Source organism: Prionailurus viverrinus, chromosome D3 (genome assembly GCF_022837055.1).
Source record: "Prionailurus viverrinus isolate Anna chromosome D3, UM_Priviv_1.0, whole genome shotgun sequence".
Taxonomy (NCBI): Eukaryota; Metazoa; Chordata; class Mammalia; order Carnivora; family Felidae; genus Prionailurus; species Prionailurus viverrinus.
This window is the reverse complement of record NC_062572.1, coordinates 80,910,463-80,928,462: the sequence shown is the minus strand read 5'-3', so window position 1 is coordinate 80,928,462 and position 18,000 is coordinate 80,910,463. Positions and strand designations below refer to the sequence as shown.

Genomic DNA, 18,000 nt, shown 5'->3' with positions numbered 1-18,000 from the left:
TCCTTTTATGCAGCAATGGTCACAAAATAAGTTATTAGGGCGGAAGGGGAAGACATAGAAATAGTACAAGAGAGCTAGGATCCAGCTCTTCTGAAAAATTAGAAAAGTAGTTTTACTGGCTTTTGAGAGTTGCTGCTTTTTAATTTTTTTTTGTTTATTCATTTTTTTTTGAGAGACAGGGAGAGACAGAGTGTGAGAAGTGGAGGGGGAGAGACAGAGAGAGAGAGAGAGAGAGAGAGAGAGAGAGAGAGAGAGAATCTGAAATCAGCTCCAGGATCTGAGCTATCAGTGCAGAGCCCGATGTGGCGCTCAAACTCATTAGCTGTGAGATGATGACCTGAGCCAAGGTCAGCTGCTTAACCAAATGAGTCACCCAGGCACCCCAAGAGTTGATACTCTTGAGAAGTGGTCTAAGGCTTTCTGGGATGGGAAGTAGCCCTTATTATCATGGGTACCAGAAAAGTGGCCACAGTAGCACAAGTATTGGAGTGGAAGAAACTCCTTCATCATCAGCCCCCTGACAATCCTTTCAAAACCAAAAATGTGGCCAAACACATGGGGTAGGATTTGTAAGTCTCTTGTTTCTGAAATAAAGATTTAAGAAAAATTTTGTTTGGGGTTAATGTTGTAGTTAATTGCACATACTATAATTAGTACTCATGATTTTTGCACAACATGAATCACAAGAGACAGATATGTCTCATTAGTAGATCACTTTGAAATTTTTTTCTTTTTTGCATTTATTTATTTTTGAGAGTCAGAGAGAGGCAGAGCACAAGGCGGGTGGGCAGAGAGAGAGGGAGACACAGAATCCGAAGCAGGCTCCAGGCTCCAAGTTGTCAGCACAGAGCCCAATGAGGGGTTTGAACTCACCAACTGCAAGATCATGACCTGAGCCGAAGTTGAATGCCCAACCAACCGAGCCACCCAGGCACCCCATTATTGGATAATTTTAAAAAGGATTCCTTGATGTACTTTTGTCCACTCCCTAGATCAGAACCTTGACCCTTAGAATCAAGCAAAAGCCTCCCAAATCCAGGCACTTATGCATAAAAATATTTAGAGTTCTTTAGCTCCCTTACAAAGATGACAAATGGACTTGAGAATAAGTCCATCTGCAACAAGAGCTACTTGTAAAGTGTATCCTGTGTTAATGTAGTCCCATGACTATAAATAATATATTATGAATTCTGACATCAAGGTCTAGTTCTGCATCACTAGTGAACTAGTAACAACCTGTAATCAGTGTGCCTGCACTGATCTTGTCTTGTCTGAATTTTGTGTTCCGGATTTACAGATTCTTCCTTGTGTGAACCACTCCATCTTTGTCTTTGCCATCTGTTACGTTGGGATTTTCTACTGTTTTTGATTCAGAAAATTCATTGATAATTTTTATCTGCTTGGGCTCTGGATCCAGAATAATTTCAGACAGTCTTATCAATGGATTTCTACGGACGCTCCTGTTTTCCCCCAACGTGTAAATTATAGGCTAGCTCCTTTACGTTTTAACAAAGAAATGGCTGGATATTTTTACAGCTCTTTTGCCTAACCTGATCACATCCTGCATTCTGTCTGGTGGTGATAATGTTTTCTTTTCAGAGGGGCCAGCATTTGTGGCAAACTGTGGCAGTGGAGAGGGAATTTTAAAACCCATTTGGAGGGAAAATCTTTTTCAGCTTAGAGTGTGAACTGAAATGGATCTCTCATTCTGCGCTTCTCTCCCACTTCCTGTATCACACCATTAAACATCCTCCCAGGGACCAGAAGCTCCAGGAGATTGTTTAATCACTTCATGCCCAGTATCATGGGTACCACATTTGCAGGATGTGGGGCATGATAACCTCCTGTGGTTAGGAGAACAGCTGTTCTCAGTTTTTAACACATGCAATACAAAGTGAAATAGTCACACAATTATCCTCATGGCTGGTGACAGAAAGGAAAAATGATATAGGGGTTAATTTGGCCACATTCAAATAACTGGTATGTTGTAGAGCCTAGTTTGAACACAAGTTCATGCTTTCTTTCTTTGCTAACTTTGTTTATTTTTATACCATTGACCCTGATAGAGGATTATGAGAGCTTTGATGGGAAGAAGGGGTTAGTATGCTGAAGGCTGATGATGCGAATTTACTTGGTTATTAGTGTACCATATAATAGACCATAAAGCACATCCTTCTGGCTCCTGGACCCTCATCAGCCCTCTCACACATTTCTGCCAAACTGTTCTTTATACTGGAAAAAAAATTCATACCATTTTATGGATGGGTTGGCTTCCAGAGCAAGTGGGCTGATAATCTAATCTTCTTATGTTTGAGAGAGAGAGGCCATACACCATAGGTTCTGAAAGTGTGATCTCTGGACCAGCAGCATTGGTACCACCTAGAAACTTGTGAGAAATGCAAATTTCCCCAGATCAACTAAATTCCAATCTGGGGCGGGGGTGGGGGGTGCAGGGAGGAGGTAAGGCCCAACAAGCTATTGTTTAACAAGTGTTCGAGGATTCTGATACCCATTAAAATTTGATATCCATTTCTATAAACAAGATCCACAGAAAACACTTTTGTTCACAATCAACTGCGTGGCAAAGAAAGAAGAATAAAAATATGGTCCCAGCCTTCTGTGAACTCATCCAGTGTTGGTGAGCTGTACCTATCTGCACACATTAATTTGTATATGTTGGATCTACCAATAGAACAGCGGTAAAAGTAGCATAGTGGCGTGCCTCCTTGGTGGCTATGTGTAAAACCCTCTCACAAAATGAAAAATACGGGCAAAATTCACCATTGTATCATTGATGTTACCAAATCATCCTTTACTCTTCCCAGAGATGGGGGAATGAAGAGTGTTCATGAAAAGCTTAACGGTAGGAACCACAACGTTCATATGATCAGTGACTGAAAAGGGATGCATAGCGTCATACTTCTTTGCTGCTGCCTTTGCCTTATGAATCAGCTCCAGCCCCAGGAACCTGAGGCTAGGTCAAGATCACAAAGCCTCCTTTGGGCTCAGCAATTAAACAAATGTGCCATAGACTTTCCCTTCTATTTAGCTTTTATTAAAAGAAGCGCTAGGGTACTGAGATGCAGTACATCATATTTATTACCAAAATTATTAACAAATATACAAAACTTATACATGTAATTTTCTTACATCCATTTATTCTCTATAATACTGATTTTTGTTCAAGTAGGTTATCTACAGTATGTAAACATCCCTTGGATTGACCTCACACAGATTAGGAAAGCCCTCTAACCCATGCTTTTATCAGATACTTCTTTTTATTTGGCTTTCATTTGTAGCATCTAATCTTCACATTTGGCACATGGAAGAGACATCTACAGTGCAAAAGAGGCAGATTTTCTGGTTTCGTTCTGAACAATTTTGCAAGGGCACCGTTAAAGAGCCGAGAGAACAGGGCACTCTAACTTGATGGAGTTGGAGCCATCCTAATGCCAACAACTCTTGGTTCAGCCGTTAAACTTGAGCACAAAGTCAATGCCTCTTCCTTCTCCCATCCCCCACCCACCCATCATGCAAGGCCGATTCGCCTTAACCTTGTCTCAAAAGGGTTAAAAGAAATGCCATCCATCCCAGGACAAGTAGGTTAATTTCACCGAGTAACAAGTTTTCAGTGTTCCTTTGTGTGGGTTGGTTTGTGCGGTTTGATGAGCCAGCAAAACTCTTAAATGGAGAATAAAAGAAGATTTTTTTTTTTTTTAAAGGGAGGAAGAAAGACAAAGAAAAGGATAGGAGGAGCCAGACTTTCTTTCACTCGCCACCTCTGTATGTAAGACCAGAAACTCTTAGCGGTGGCCAAGGGACCAAGGCCTTGGCGAGTGGCAGAGAAAAGCCAAGCTCGCCAGAACTTAACCTTGGGCTCCACGCCCTGGCAGACAGTGTCACAAAAAATTGAAACGAAAAAAGGAAAAAGAAAAGAAAGGTAATTGGAGTTACTGCCCCCCTCTTCCTGTGTTTCCTTTTGATTACTTAACTTAAGGTAACCAAGTAAAGCTGATCCAGAGAGAGCTCTCTTCGCCGCTCACCCCCTTCTCGCTCTCCAGCACAGTATTGCTCGTGCGATTGGCGGCGCCCACGGCGAGCGTCCGCCGAGAACGTCTGGGTTTGGACGCGCGCCTGCCTCCCGGCTTCCGTCACCACAGGGGCGCGGGCCCCTCTGACGCCCCGTAGAGCTCCGCCAGCTTCCGGAAGCGGGGCCCCCAGTCCGTCAGGAAGTCGAAGCTCTGCTCCGAGTCCGACGTGGCCGACTGCAGGGAGCTCAGCGACCCGGCCACGGAGCCGTCCCCCTCGAACATGTACGTCTGGAGGGAGTCGAAGGGCGGGGCCCACAGGTCCATGTCGGCCTCGTAGAGCTTGGCCAGCACGTAGCTGTGGACCGTGCTGCTCACGGCGCACGTCTGAGGCACGTAGCGGGAGAGGCTCTCGATCTCGGGCAGCATGTCCTGCCGCGTCTTGGGGGCGCCTCCCCCCTGCGCCTCCCGCGGGTTCCACATGGCCGCGATGTCGAAGGCCTCGGTGTCTTCCTCGCCGCCGCCCTCGTCGTCGTAGCGGACGATGTTCTCGTGGATGTTCTCCTCGTCGTCGATGATGTACGGCTGTTTCCGGTGCCTCCTCATGGACAAAATGAGCAGCACCAGCACTGCCGGAAACAAAGACGACAGGATATTTACCCGGGAGACCTGGCTGTGTGTGCCGTGACTCAAAATATTCACGATTGACCACAGGTACCGGGAGAGTTCTTTGCGCTGTGAGCTCAGGGCCCGCGTTTGGATACGTTAAACCACAGGGTCGGCCTCGTTCTCACCCGTTCTGTAGGGCAGGTTGTGTAGGCACACGAAGCCTTCTATTTTTTCCAAGCGGTCCACTTAGGAGAAGTTGTGTATAAAGTCTCGTTGCATTAGCTTATTGCTTCGAAATTGTGTGGGGGTATGTGTCCAGCCAGCCACCCAAAATACAATCCCGTTAACTAAGCACAGAGCCTTGTGGCCCGCCATAGAACCTATGCCAGGGATCAGGACAGTATACATTTCTCAGATTATAACGGGGAAATCTTATTATGTAGGTGGAATACGGCTTTTTTTTTTTAATTTTTTTTTTTCAACGTTTATTTATTTTTGGGACAGAGAGAGACAGAGCATGAACGGGGGAGGGGCAGAGAGAGAGGGAGACACAGAATCGGAAACAGGCTCCAGGCTCTGAGCCATCAGCCCAGAGCCTGACGCGGGGCTCGAACTCACGGACCGCGAGATCGTGACCTGGCTGAAGTCGGACGCTTAACCGACTGCGCCACCCAGGCGCCCTTTTTTAAAAAAAAAATTTTTTTTTCAACATTTATTTATTTTTGGGACAGAGAGAGACTTTTTTTTTTTTTAACATTAGTATCTAAATAGGATCCTGCTGTGTAAATATCAAACACTAATACGTATGCATGTAGACATAGGCTAAGTATGAATCCAAGTCTTAGTCTTTTTATACCTCTTTCAAAAAACAAGTATAAGTGACGGCTGTTTTCCAGTAAACTCTGATTCTTCAGACAGCCTTCCATTAAGGCGGTGGTGGGGACTCTGGCTCCAGTGATGTTCGTGGAAGGGAGGGAATGAGCAGTGACATTTTATATAATTCATCATGTTCTCAAAGAAGCACCACGCTGTTAGATGTGCCCTTGCAGATTTGGATAAAATTTTATCCCAACAAACGTATTTTTTTCCAGGATGTGTTCCCTGGGGTTTAAAGGGGAGAGAGAGAGAGATAATCCCATTGAACTGTTTATCTCTGTGACTGAAAATGTTTTCCAGGAAGTGTGTTGAGGTTTTAGCCGTAGAACTGCTATTGATTTTTTTTTTCCCCCCGATACGCTTTGTTGCAGCTCGTGAACAGTAACAGCTTGACAACATTGCAAAATAAAACTGCAGTTTACCAAGGGGGACAAAAGTGGAATTTGGTTGTATGCCCAGTAAGATTATGAACTGACAAAAAAATTCACAGTAACGATTTAAAAAATTTGAATGTAGAAGGTGCTTTCCGTAAATTGCATTTAATAATGTTCGTACCTAACATTTTCCCAAATAGCTTGGGTGACAGAATGCACACCCAGGAAACAATGATATATTCTCGTGTGTTTTCTGTGTGTGCCGGAATATAGCTCATGGACTACTGGATTGTGTGATTTCAGAGAAGTGGACTAACAAGGCCCTAAACAAGTAGGGGCTTAAACTGGGTGTGGGAGGCTGGGGCGTGATCTGGATGGATGCAGGCTGGATAAATGGGATTCTGTGTGAACATGCTCTGTTTGTGGGGTTCAGTAAACGGTTACTAAACTCAAATATTGTTTTAGGCACTGTGCAAAGCAAAAGAGAAACAACACTGATGACTTTTGCTCTTAAAACTTGTAATCTAAGGAGGTTGTGGGCACTGATGGTTAATGCAAGTCAGGCAGTGATAAGGCCTATCAAAGGGTTCTAAGTGTTGCAAAGAGAATACGGAAGCAGGGCCAAGTAATTCTTCCTAGGGGACTGGAAAACCTTCACATAGATTACATTGGGATGCTAGTGTGGTAGTTTAGAAAATGCTAGGAAGCAAAATTAGAAAAGTCTTTGAATATCTTCTGGAAAGAATTCTGAAGATAGAGAATTAGGCAGCTTATAGACCTGGTCCATCTTGTATTTGTTGTATAGAAATCTTACATATATCTTACAAAATAAGGTAAAATATCTTATTTTTTAGGTGATCTGATTTAAATAACAAGTATTGGATAATGCCCTGAAAATCAGATTCTGGGAAACATGGTCCTATTCAACTGAAAGGCTTCCCGGACAGAAGAGAGTCCGTTCTAGGGGTGTTTTTTTCTTTAAGTATTATAAGCACAGTCCAAAGGGCCTATGAGATTTTCTAGGAAGTAGATACATACTGGAGACATGAAAAAAATCCTGTAAAGTCAAAATTATATTTATTTAATTGTCCACAAAGTGTATTTTGTTGACAGATCCACTGCAATTGAATCTTACTCAGTTTTATGAATTATATTTAATGTAGGATGTGCATTCTTAGAAATAAGAGTGCCTAAAACTGTGAGGATTGTAAATAAAGTTGCATAGCTCTGCTCAGTTTAGCTCCTGAAAGCTGTCTATTTATTCCGTACAATTCAAAAGGTAAGGCATAATGGGCTTGGGAAGCACAATGTAAATTGCTCCTTGCACACCATTTCTAGCTTGAGAGCCTCTCTGTGCCAGTCTTTTGAAATCAATCTTTCCGTAATGATGGCTTTTTCTACTCTTTGTGGGCAAGGGTGAACTTATAATGCAGACATTTTTCAAACGTAGAAGTAGGGACAGCCAGTTTGGAAATTTCTCCTAGGAGCAAGTTCCTTCAAAGGCCTCTTGTAGTTTATCCTGTTCTGCACTCAAGGACTCCCAATGCCATCTTACGGACAATCAAGGAATTGCAGGAAGGTGTTATTTGTCAATGCAGACAGGGAGCAGAAACCAAACAGTTCTCTCTGATCCAGGGATCTGAGGACTTAGAAAAGTTAGTTATTTATATTACTTCTCCCTTCATATAGCACTGAACTAAAACAACACAATCAAACCACATGTTGTATTTGTAAATGTTTTGTGAGAAGCATATTCCATAGACTGACCTAGAAATTCAAACAGGTGCTGATATTTTGCCGTAGAACCTTCTTTCTCTGGTGTGACTCAGTCTCGTGGTGTATAGGTGAACCTGGGATCAAGGGGTTATGTGGATTTCTGAATGTCTATTCTCACTTAAATCCACAGGGCTGTACTCTTTTTCCTCATAGAACGCTAGGAGTTCTTTCACGTTGAATAATATTACTCTCTTCTGTGTCTGCTTTTTTTCTAAGCAAAACATGTGTGCAATGAAGTAATTCAATCAGAAGAGTTGGGATATATGTACAGATGCTTTTGTGGTTTCCCGAGTTAGTTTAGGTGTTTTGTTGTTTGTTTTTGAGTGTTGAGTTGAAAAAGAATTGCTCCAGTCGCCTGATACGCAAGGGAGGTGGGTAGCAGCCTCACTGTATGATTTGAGAGGAGGAATAAAGGGTTCTGTCTCGCTGGTGCTCTCCCACTAGCCTGTCATTGCATCTTTGTATTTCAGCAGCAGTGGCACACCGGTCCCGTGGGCCCTGTGTAGTCTCTGCTCCCCTTAGATGGCCGTGGTGCCTCGGAGGGGTGCTAATGCCCCCAGAGAGCTTGTTCTCCCAGACGCCCATGGGGTTCACTCTGTCACTTCTTTCAGGTCTCTGCTCAAAGGTCTCCTTTACAGTGAGGCCCGCCCTGACCACCTTGTTTGAAGTTTATTTGTTTTGAGAAGGAGAGAGAGAGAGAGAGAGAGAAAGCATGTGTGTGGGGGGGAGGAGCAGAGAGAGGGAGAGAGAGAATCCCCAGCAGGCTCTGTGCTGTCAGCGCAGAACGCCGTGTGGAACTTGAACCCATGAACCATGAGATCCTGACCTGAGCTGAAATCAAGAGTCTGACGCTTAACAGACTGAGCCATCCAGGGGCCCCTGACCACCTTGTTTAAAATGACACCTACCCTTGTCTCCTGTCCCCTCAGGATACCCTGTCCCTCTTCTCTGTAACACCGCCTCCAGAAGTTGAGAATGAACATTTAGGAGAAGAGCCTTTACGGCCAAGATACAGAGATACACAGTGTAGGGTTGGGCTGCATTTCGCTTCTGGCTCTGCCTCTGATAATTGGCCTTGGGCCCGTCACTATCCTTTTGTGATTTAGCACCTATTTATTTGAAATGAAGGGGTTAGAAGAGGGGTTTCTTGTATCCCGCCCCAAATTGTCATGTTGATTTTGTGGTGTCAAAATGAGCTTGCTTTGTTCTGAAGTAAGCTTTGTGAAGACAGACATGTGTGTTTTATCAATCCCAGCACATGGAAAGGTATCCTGGCCCAGAGTAGATGCCAGAGAAACAGATGTGCTTTGATCCGGCCAAAGAGGCCACGCGTTCCTTGAAGGAAGGGACTATCTTTGGTTTCTTTCTTTTTTCCCGGCCTCCCTCTGTCACCTTTTCACCAAGCCTGGTGTAGAAGACCGGGTCTGAACAGCTGTGTTAGAGTGATGGCGAAATAGGCACTTGCGGGACCCCACAGAATAGAAGGGAGCCGCTTGCTCACCTAGGAGGACGAAGATGCAGGCCAGGATGGCGATGAGGGCGCCCCGGCTCAAACTGACCGGGAGCATGTAGGCCTCGGGGCTGCAGGACAGGACATGGCCGTCGTCGTCACAGCCGCACACCTGGATGGTCAGCGTGCCCGTGCTGCTCAGTACCGGCTGCCCGCTGTCTGCTATCAGGATGGGCAGGTAAAACACACTCTGCTCCTGCTGCCGGAAGCCAGACCTCCTGGTGAGAATCCGGGCAGTGTTATCTGAAGAAGACAGGGATTCCAGGATTGAAAAATGGGGAGAGGGATAATGGGAGGAAAGAAGAAAATGGAAGAACCGAGGAGTGAATTAACTTCTTGGGTTGAGGAAAGCAAGAGCCCAGGGACGGGATGTGGGATGGGCAGAGAGGGACGGTCGCACATTTCCTGGAGGCATTTAGCTGCACCACTCCTGGTTTGTGTGGATCAGCATTTGAATTCAGACACAGTGGATTTTTGCTTGCTTCTAGGCAAAACCCTGAGGCCTAGGAGAGAAACCCTTTTTGAGAGTGTGTTTCACCCTTTGTGACATGAAGTGCCCAGGGCGAACTGTTAGACTTCAGATCTAACTGAAATGTTCCTGTGAAAGCTTGATATAAATGAACAATCATTGGCCACTTGTGGTCCCTGTTTGTTCCCGCTCAGCAGGTTTCCAAGGCCACAGGGCTGCTTCGTGCCTCCAGGAAAAGAACGCTGACGAGCCTTCTTGGCTGTGGCAGATTGCTTATTTTTGCCATTTTGGCTGGAATTCACGTCTTCTGCTATTTTCTTTTATGTCTCTTAAACGCAGTCACCACCTCCTCCTGTGCTTTCTGAAGAACCTGCTCATTTAGCAGAAGCTTACTTGAAATCCCCTAATCACATGATTGATACACCCTGTTATCTCCCCCCTTCTTGGTGGTCTGAGTTTACACAATATGAATGTGGTGAAAATTCGTACCTGGTCAGCAATATTAGTTTTTCTCCTCCAGTTTTGAAGGGGATTAGAAAATTATTTGCTGTGTTTCCACAAAGGTGGTGTGTGTGAGTGTGTGTATTTATATTTATATTTGCCTAATGTAGTGTTTTGGGATCTTTTATTTTTTTAATCTGTGTTTTTACGTTTCCTCGAGTGGGTTTGCATCGTAAGTCATGTCTTGTTTTGCAAAGTTCAGATCATTTTCAGTAGAAGAAAAGTTTGAGAGATGTGGTAGGACATGTAGCCAGTGACTCTCAAAGCTAATATCGACGTGGATGGTCCTCTGGATGTGTTTTACATTTCACCGGGAAGAGTCTAGAACTACACAAAAACTTCTGAGAGCCTGACCAAAGTGAACATTATTAATACCAATATTTCTGGTTCTCTTTCCCTTCTTGGACATAATGAAGGATTATATTTTTCTACCCTCTTAAATTTTGGCACGTCTACAGGATTTGCTTTTGATAACGATAAATGGGCGAAAGTAATTGCTGTCACTTCCAGGCGGAAGCACGTAGCAGGTGGTATGTGTGTCTCTGTGTTCTCTTGCCTTGGCGTGGCGTTATGCAAGAACGTTTAAGGTGGAGATCCAGGCAGCCTGGGACACCGAGCTACGTGGACAGCTGTCCTCGTTGCTCACACCCACGATCCGCCTCATGTGAGCAAGAAATTAACTTTAGTTGTGTTAAGCCACTGAAAGTTTGGTGTCATTTGTTGCTGCAGCATAGGCTAGCCTATTCTGATGAACACATTATCCTTCGTTAGCTCTTTCACTTCCTCCTTGCCTTGCCTTTTCATGATAGCAGTTACGGTTTACTGAGTGCTTATGTGCAAATACTTAGTCTTTATATGCAGTATCTCATTTAATTTTCACATTTGATGAGATAGTGATAATCTGACCCTTTTACAGTGGATGGGTGAAGGCCTAGAGAGATTATATAATTTGTTCAAAGTTACTTAGTAGCAGAGCTGGGATTTGAACTCTGGTCTCTCTGACTCCACATAAACATTTCTTCTATTGTGCTGTGTAACTACTAATTTAGTTTAGTGATACTAACTCTAGAAAATTATCCAGCCAGTGGAAATCCCTTCCTGCTTTCGTACAGGCCCCTTTCCTCTTTTATTTCCTTCTCAGTGGAGGAATATAGCAACTCGTTGCCAACCTGAGGATTAATTAGTATCTCTGTCTACTCTACAGCTCCCCTACTTTTCTGTTTGTCCAGATTTTGTAGCTAAGTATTACTAATTCTTTTTCACAGTGTTAATTTTGTGTTTCCAGAAACCAAGTTTTTTTCAGACAGAATGCTGTTTTGTTTTTTATTTTTCAGTTTAATCAAGGCTAGGTTGTAAGACTTGTAGAAAGCTTGACCAGAGATGAATTTCATAAAAGTATTATATCATGCCTACTTACACAACATGTTTCTTGATCTTAGAATTATTTACAGTTAAATAAAAAAGATCAGAGCATTGTGTTGCTAAGTCTAGTCTTAGAAGGGGTCTGGCATATAGTAGCCACTTGTGAAAATTTTGTTGAACATGATAATTAGGGCTTTAGTAACCCATTTGGAAGCAATATTTGTTTCCAAGGTGACACAAAACATTTTTTTTTTTCTGAAACCGTTCCCAAATTCTAGTTCTACTCTAAATGCTTACTTACTTTATTATTTTGTTTGTAACATAATTTATTGTCAAGTTGGCTGACATATAGTGTATACAGTGTGGTCTTGGTTTTGGGGTAGATTCCCATGATTCATCGCTTACATCAACACTCGGTGCTCATCCCAACAAGGGCCCTCCTCAATGCCCAGCATCGATTTTTCCCTCTTCCCCCATCCCCCCATCAACTCTTAGTTTGTTCTCTGTATTTAAGAGTCTCTCATGGTTTACCTCCCTCTCCCTCTAACTATTTTTTCCCCTTCCCTTCCTCCATGGTCTTCTGTTAAGTTTCTCAAGTTCCACATATGAGTAAAAACATACGATTTCTGTCTTTCTCTGACTCCAGGAAAATACACTTCACACCAGTGAAATACACTTAGCCTACTCGGTTTCTAATCTTGGGCCATTTGCTTTCTTATCTGTCAAATGAGACAGTGAGAATCGGAGGGATTAGTAACTTCCTTGAAACCTTAGAAGATTATTAAAAATATCAAATAAAGCAAAGTATGGGAAAATATGTTTGAAACTGCAAATTGTTATACACACACAGTCCTCTTAATAATGCTTTGGGGATTAAAAAGGCGCTACTTGAGGTAGTGCTTGTTGTGTTTATAAAAGGATATCATGTGTAGGGCACGAGAGTTGGAGTCCTGACAGCGGATCCACCAAATCAGATGTTCAATTTTTCATGAGCCTTAGTAAAAGGTACTCATGGGATAATTGTTATGAGGAAATTAAGAGTTCGTTCTTTCTATTGAAGATGTGCTGACTTTCATTTTGGAAAACCTTCCAAGTAATGAGTCATTTCTTTTATAGTCATCATGTTCTAGTGGCTTTTCTTTTTAAAGTATTGGCTCCATGAATTGGTGTCCAAAGTCATCTTTAAGAAAGTTGCAGCATCTTGCTGCATATTGTTTCCATACTGAATCTGACAAATAGCGTGAAAGAACAGAGTGACATTTCACTGAAAATTTGGAGAAACAGTGTAATGTATCATCCTCCCAACCCCAGGGTTTCTGCTGTAAAACCAGTCCTAAGGGGGCTAAAATCACTTTTTGTAGGAAGGATTTCCCTGTGAAACAGATAAATGAATACTTCAAACTTTGATCCAATAAAAATGTTGGGATGTTTAATTGTAGTACTTCTGTTGTTACGATTTATATTACCCTTCCTTCCAGAATTGTTAGAGTGATTTTATGATAACATGTAGAAGGTTAAAGGAAAGACTTGGAGGAACATTTTCCACGTGAAAGAAAACAGGTTTAATAGTCTTAAGTTTTAATGGCAGAATATGATGGGGGGTGGAATTAATACTTTAAGTCTCAAATAATTGGTGTTTGAGACTAAGACCAGGCAGGCCTAGTCATGACTTTTTGTTACCCCTTGTTTAGATTGTTATCCAGTGACAATTACTATTTTATAATTGGAATAAAAATGAGGCTAGTAGAGCCCAGAGAAGTGACGATCTCTCTCCGCAAGGTCAGACAGAAAGTAGCAGAGTTAGTAACAGAAGGAGTTCACTTGACAGTTTAAAATTTTTTTTTCTGATCTCCTTTGAAAATCATCTGGCTGGAGAGCAGAAGCCCCTCCTTTTCCCACCTGTGCCCAATGAAGAATGTGCTAGGTTTACAAATTTCCTAGCTGATCAGAGTGCTTACTGGAAAAGAAGGGTCTAGAATTCCATTCCAGCTAAGTTGTAGTGGGGAATGGTTTCTAGAATAGGAAACCCCACCTGACTCTTTCTTTTTAAACCATTCTAAAGTAATAAAGTTGTTTCAGTGCTCAGACTACTCTTTGTGATCCTATATTTGTCCTTTGTTATCTTAGGCTTTGTCTCCCTTTTGTTCTGGGAGCTCTTTACTGTCATCCCCTTTGATGCTTGCCCAGACATGTTCCCTCAGGTTTCTCTCTTTGTCTAGTTCAATTTCTATCTTTCTCAGATTTCCCCCATAGTTATAGAACATACACACATGGCTGTTATCTGTGGGAAAGAAGGAAGGCTTTTGCCTGTGTGCCTGGCACAGTGTCTCACACAGAGGCAGCTCTCAAACATTTGTCAACTAACTGAAAGTTTCAGAATCATCAGAGGACATCTTTGATTTTTTTTTTTTTAAATTTTTTTTTAACGTTTATTTTTGAGACAGAGAGAGACAGAGCATGAACAGGGGAGGAGCAGAGAGAGAGGGAGACACAGAATCCGAAACAGGCTCCAGGCTCTGAGCTGTCAGCACAGAGCCCGACGCGGGGCTCGAACTCACGGACCGTGAGATCATGACCTGAGCCGAAGTCGGACGCTTAACCGACCAAGCCACCCAGGCGCCCCTCTTTGATGTTTTGAAACAAAACTTTAAAAGACACTGCAAATGAGCATTAATGTCTTTGCTGCTGCTAAAGAGCAGGTGACCTTTGGCGTGACACTGTTTGCACGGTAGAGTAAACAGAAGTCTCCAGCCCAACCTAGAAGAGCATTGGTGGCCACCTATCCACCTGGTTACCTTGGTTGTCCCGAATGGTGAAGTTGGGGTTGTTAGCAGCCTCGGGAGCCAAGCTGTAGTAGAAGTGCTGACCACTGTGTGGGTCATCTAGGTCCACGGCACTCACTGTCTGGATCAGCTGAGGGGGTGACATGGAATCATGTGAGTCAGAGTCAGAAGAAAAATCGTCAGGACCCCGTGAGATCCCAAGCCCTAAAATCCTATAGTGGATTGTTTTACCTAATGAGAAAGGCATCCTGAAACTTACCTGGAAACTCTCCATGGCATCACACCACTCAAGATTGAATTTTGGTCTTTATTATTGGGCCTGAGTACATATTTGGCACATGGTGAATGTTACCTGAATACTTCAGGGGTTAGGCATCAGCATAACAAATTCTCACACCAATGCCAGTGTTTTTAAGCAGTCTAAAGAGCAGACTGGATAAGAACACTGTGGGATGCCACAAGGCCCTGCTTGTTTCTGTTTTCCATTCTTCTACTTCACCTACTTAACCTCACCATTTGGGTTAATATTTCGGGGTCAAATTGCTATCTTTGAGAAGCCTCTATTGAAAAATGACCAATACCTAGAAGAGAAATAGACATGTCAACATCTACTGTGTCAGGTTAATGGAACACAGCTGGGAGGGGATGGATCACAGGGCAGTTGCTTTTGGTTGGCTGGAAGGGGAGCTAGGAAACGTGGAGAGCCCAAGATCTCGGGTGGGATATGTGGAACAGACTGGCGTCAGAAGCAGGGTTTGGGGGTGAGGAGAACAAAAGAAGGGATGGCTTTCTTTTGAGCTCTTTGGCCTAAACTTTGCCTTTTCCATAGTGCTTTTCAAAGTAGTAGGTTGCTAGGAGGGTTATAAAGGCCATGGTAAAAAAGCTACTAAAGAAAGCAGTGCAGAATATGCGATTGAAAAAGCAGCAGGCTGGGGCGCCTGGGTGGCTCAGTCGGTTGAGCGTCTGACTTCGGCTCAGGTCATGATCTCAGTCTGTGGGTTCGAGCCCCGCGTCGGGCACTGTGCTGATGGCTCAGAGCCTGGAGCCTGTTTCAGATTCTGTGTCTCCCTCTTTCTCTGACCCTCCCCTGTTCATGCTCTCTCTCTGTCTCAAAAATAAATAAACGTTAAAAAAAAAATTAAAAAAAAAAATTAAAAAAAAAAAAAAAAAAAGAAAAAGCAGCAGGCCAACTGGGAGGGATATAGAAAAAGTGTTGCATGGATGGTCACCTTCCTATGTGTTTCCTCTACCAACCAATGCCACAGATACCTCCCACCCGTCTTGGGCCTGAACCTGTAGACTTGACCTTCCTGCTGTTTAAAACTGGTTATGCTTCTCTGCCAGGGTAGAAACCAGAGCATCAAGGGTCAGTTGGCGGGCCCAGGTCGGCTTGCTTATTAGTCTATATTTCTTCCTTTGTAAATTAAGGGATGTAATGCTACCCCTCAGTATACCGAAGGTTAAATAACAAGAGAGGGAGGCTCCTAGCTGGGGGCCTTCTGGTGGACACTGCGTTGTTCAGATCCCCCTTCAGTGAAGGATTTGATGCCCCAGATTTGTCAGTCTCTTTGAGGATTGTCTCATTTGCTGAGAGTCACCTACCCACACTTACCACATCCTTCCAGGGAAGCCCACGGCAAATGACTGTTGTAGTAGTGTAAAAGCCTGACCATCCCATCTAAACTTGGGCAAACTAGTTCTAGAGCTCTTTGAAGTCATGCAAGCCTTGTTAGTGGGTCTGCATCACAGCTGGACTTCTCATTTTGCCTAGTCCTGCAAAGTCGTCCTCTTCTACAGGCATTGGTCCCAAGGGCATTCCTTAATAAACATCTTATACCAGAACTCCACTTTTGGTTACGCCTCCTGCAAACCCAACTGGCAGCTGGCCTCTTTTGAACCTAAAGGTTGAAGGAATGGAGTTGCATAAAGGAGAGAGGTTGATTGAGCACTGAGAGATGAACTTGCCCCATGGCATAGCCTAGTGTCAGTTCTGCTTACATATGAGGGCCACCCTACCACCCTATCCCTACTGAGACAAATCCTGTATTTTCCATCTTTCCCACAGTGCCAAACACATAAAGACAGAATCTCTCTCTCTCTTTTTTTTTAACAAAACGTACCTCTTACTGAATGTTATAAATGGTTGATTATATATAACTTGGCAAACATAGTTGGGTAAATCATTTCAGAATATCTGACCTGTGAAATCATAAATATATTGGTGAGATGAGGGCCCTGAGGTATAGAACTGGTTCATGATAGGGCTTTTAAAGAATGAGTGAGCAAAGACACTGCCTTGCTGGGTTAGTTTCTGGAGGCTAAATTTCTTTGGTGGCAAATTTGGTTATCTGTAGCAATTGGGAACATAGTGGCCTGCTCTCCTGCCCTCCACTATCCTGACAGGTCAGATTTCCTTCTCAGCCCCACTTGCCATGCAATATTCTGCTTAGCTGGTTTCATTCTGCCTTTAGCCAGCATCAGGCATGTTGTCTGATTTCTCTGTGGGCCTCCTTCCTGGCTGCTTGCGAGGAGGAAAGCACATATCCCGCCTCAGCGGACACACAGCTGACGACTACTCGACGCCTCTAACACAAGAAGGCCTGGTTCTTTATACGCCAGACATGCCTACCGAGCTGTGTGCTTTTGAAAAATCTTCAAAACATGTCCCAGAGCCAAAATCAAGGGGTAGGACTTTCAGTGTCTTGGGCTAAAGATGATAAATATGACAGACTTGTGGCTCATGGCCTGAACTTGAAGTCACAACTAAATTGGGTTTCAAAGGACTAACAGGCCATTAAAAGATGTATTTAGAAATGTAGAAATGGGAGATATACGTGTGTGCTCCAAAAATAAGAGAGGTAGTTGAAGTGCTATTGAGCTGTCAGAATACAACTTCTATTCTGAAGACCTTTAAGAAAGTCAGTACATCATTTCCTGGGGGAGAAGAGGTTAATTTGCTGTGCTGCTAGTCACGTTCTTTATAATAGAGATTAGTAATTAGCTTTGTCGTGTATTATACATTTGTCATGGCAAAATTTTATACAATACAATTTTATATATTATACTTCATAGGCTATATATGAAATTTTTATATTATAATATAAAAGAAATTATTTTTCTTTTCTTTTTTTTTTCAACTTTTATTTATTTTTGGGACAGAGAGAGACAGAGAGAGAGAGAGAGAGAGAGCATGAACGGGGGAGGGGCAGAGAGAGAGGGAGACACAGAATCGGAAACAGGCAGAGCCTGACGCGGGGCTCGAACTCACAGACCGTGAGATCGTGACCTGGCTGAAGTCGGACGCTTAACCGACTGTGCCACCCAGGCGCCCCTAAAAGAAATTATTAAAATCAAGGTCCAGACCTTCTCACTCAAAACTCAATTACCACAGCACAGTAACTTGCTGTTTTTGTATCCTGCCTCCATCAGTCTTTGTTCACATGTAGTCATAACTTTATATAACTGCGAGCGAGTGAGCGTATACAGGTAGTTTTGATACTTTCTCTCTTTACTTATAATAACACAGATCATTTGTTACACTGTAAAGTCAGCATTGTAACTTTTATTAGCTGTGTAATGTTTCAAGTCTTCCTAGAAATTCAATATATGTGGAAGTAAAATTATCCTAGACTTGTTGAAAAAAATTTTTAGGAGTGCTATAGACCATTACACTGAGTTTTAAGAAACAATGGATGAGATGATTTAGATCAGA

General features: G+C 43.2%; 1 protein-coding gene and 1 non-coding gene across 2 annotated transcripts in view; one reads left to right on the top strand and one right to left on the bottom strand.

Annotated features, from left to right (window-relative positions):
• Positions 1-4,151: 4,151 nt before the first annotated feature.
• CDH20 (cadherin 20) overlaps positions 4,152-18,000 on the bottom strand; it is a 51,829-nt gene continuing 37,980 nt past the window's right edge. Inside the window, exons 9-11 of the mRNA XM_047827879.1 lie at positions 14,301-14,418; positions 9,165-9,416; positions 4,152-4,657 (exon numbers count right to left, since the gene is read on the bottom strand). Coding sequence (XP_047683835.1) covers positions 4,152-4,657; positions 9,165-9,416; positions 14,301-14,418 — 876 coding nt within the window. The remainder of the gene's footprint in view (positions 4,658-9,164; positions 9,417-14,300; positions 14,419-18,000) is intronic.
• Positions 15,225-15,307, top strand: TRNAR-UCG (transfer RNA arginine (anticodon UCG)). Its single transcript has one exon. It is a non-coding gene; the product is annotated as a tRNA-Arg (tRNA).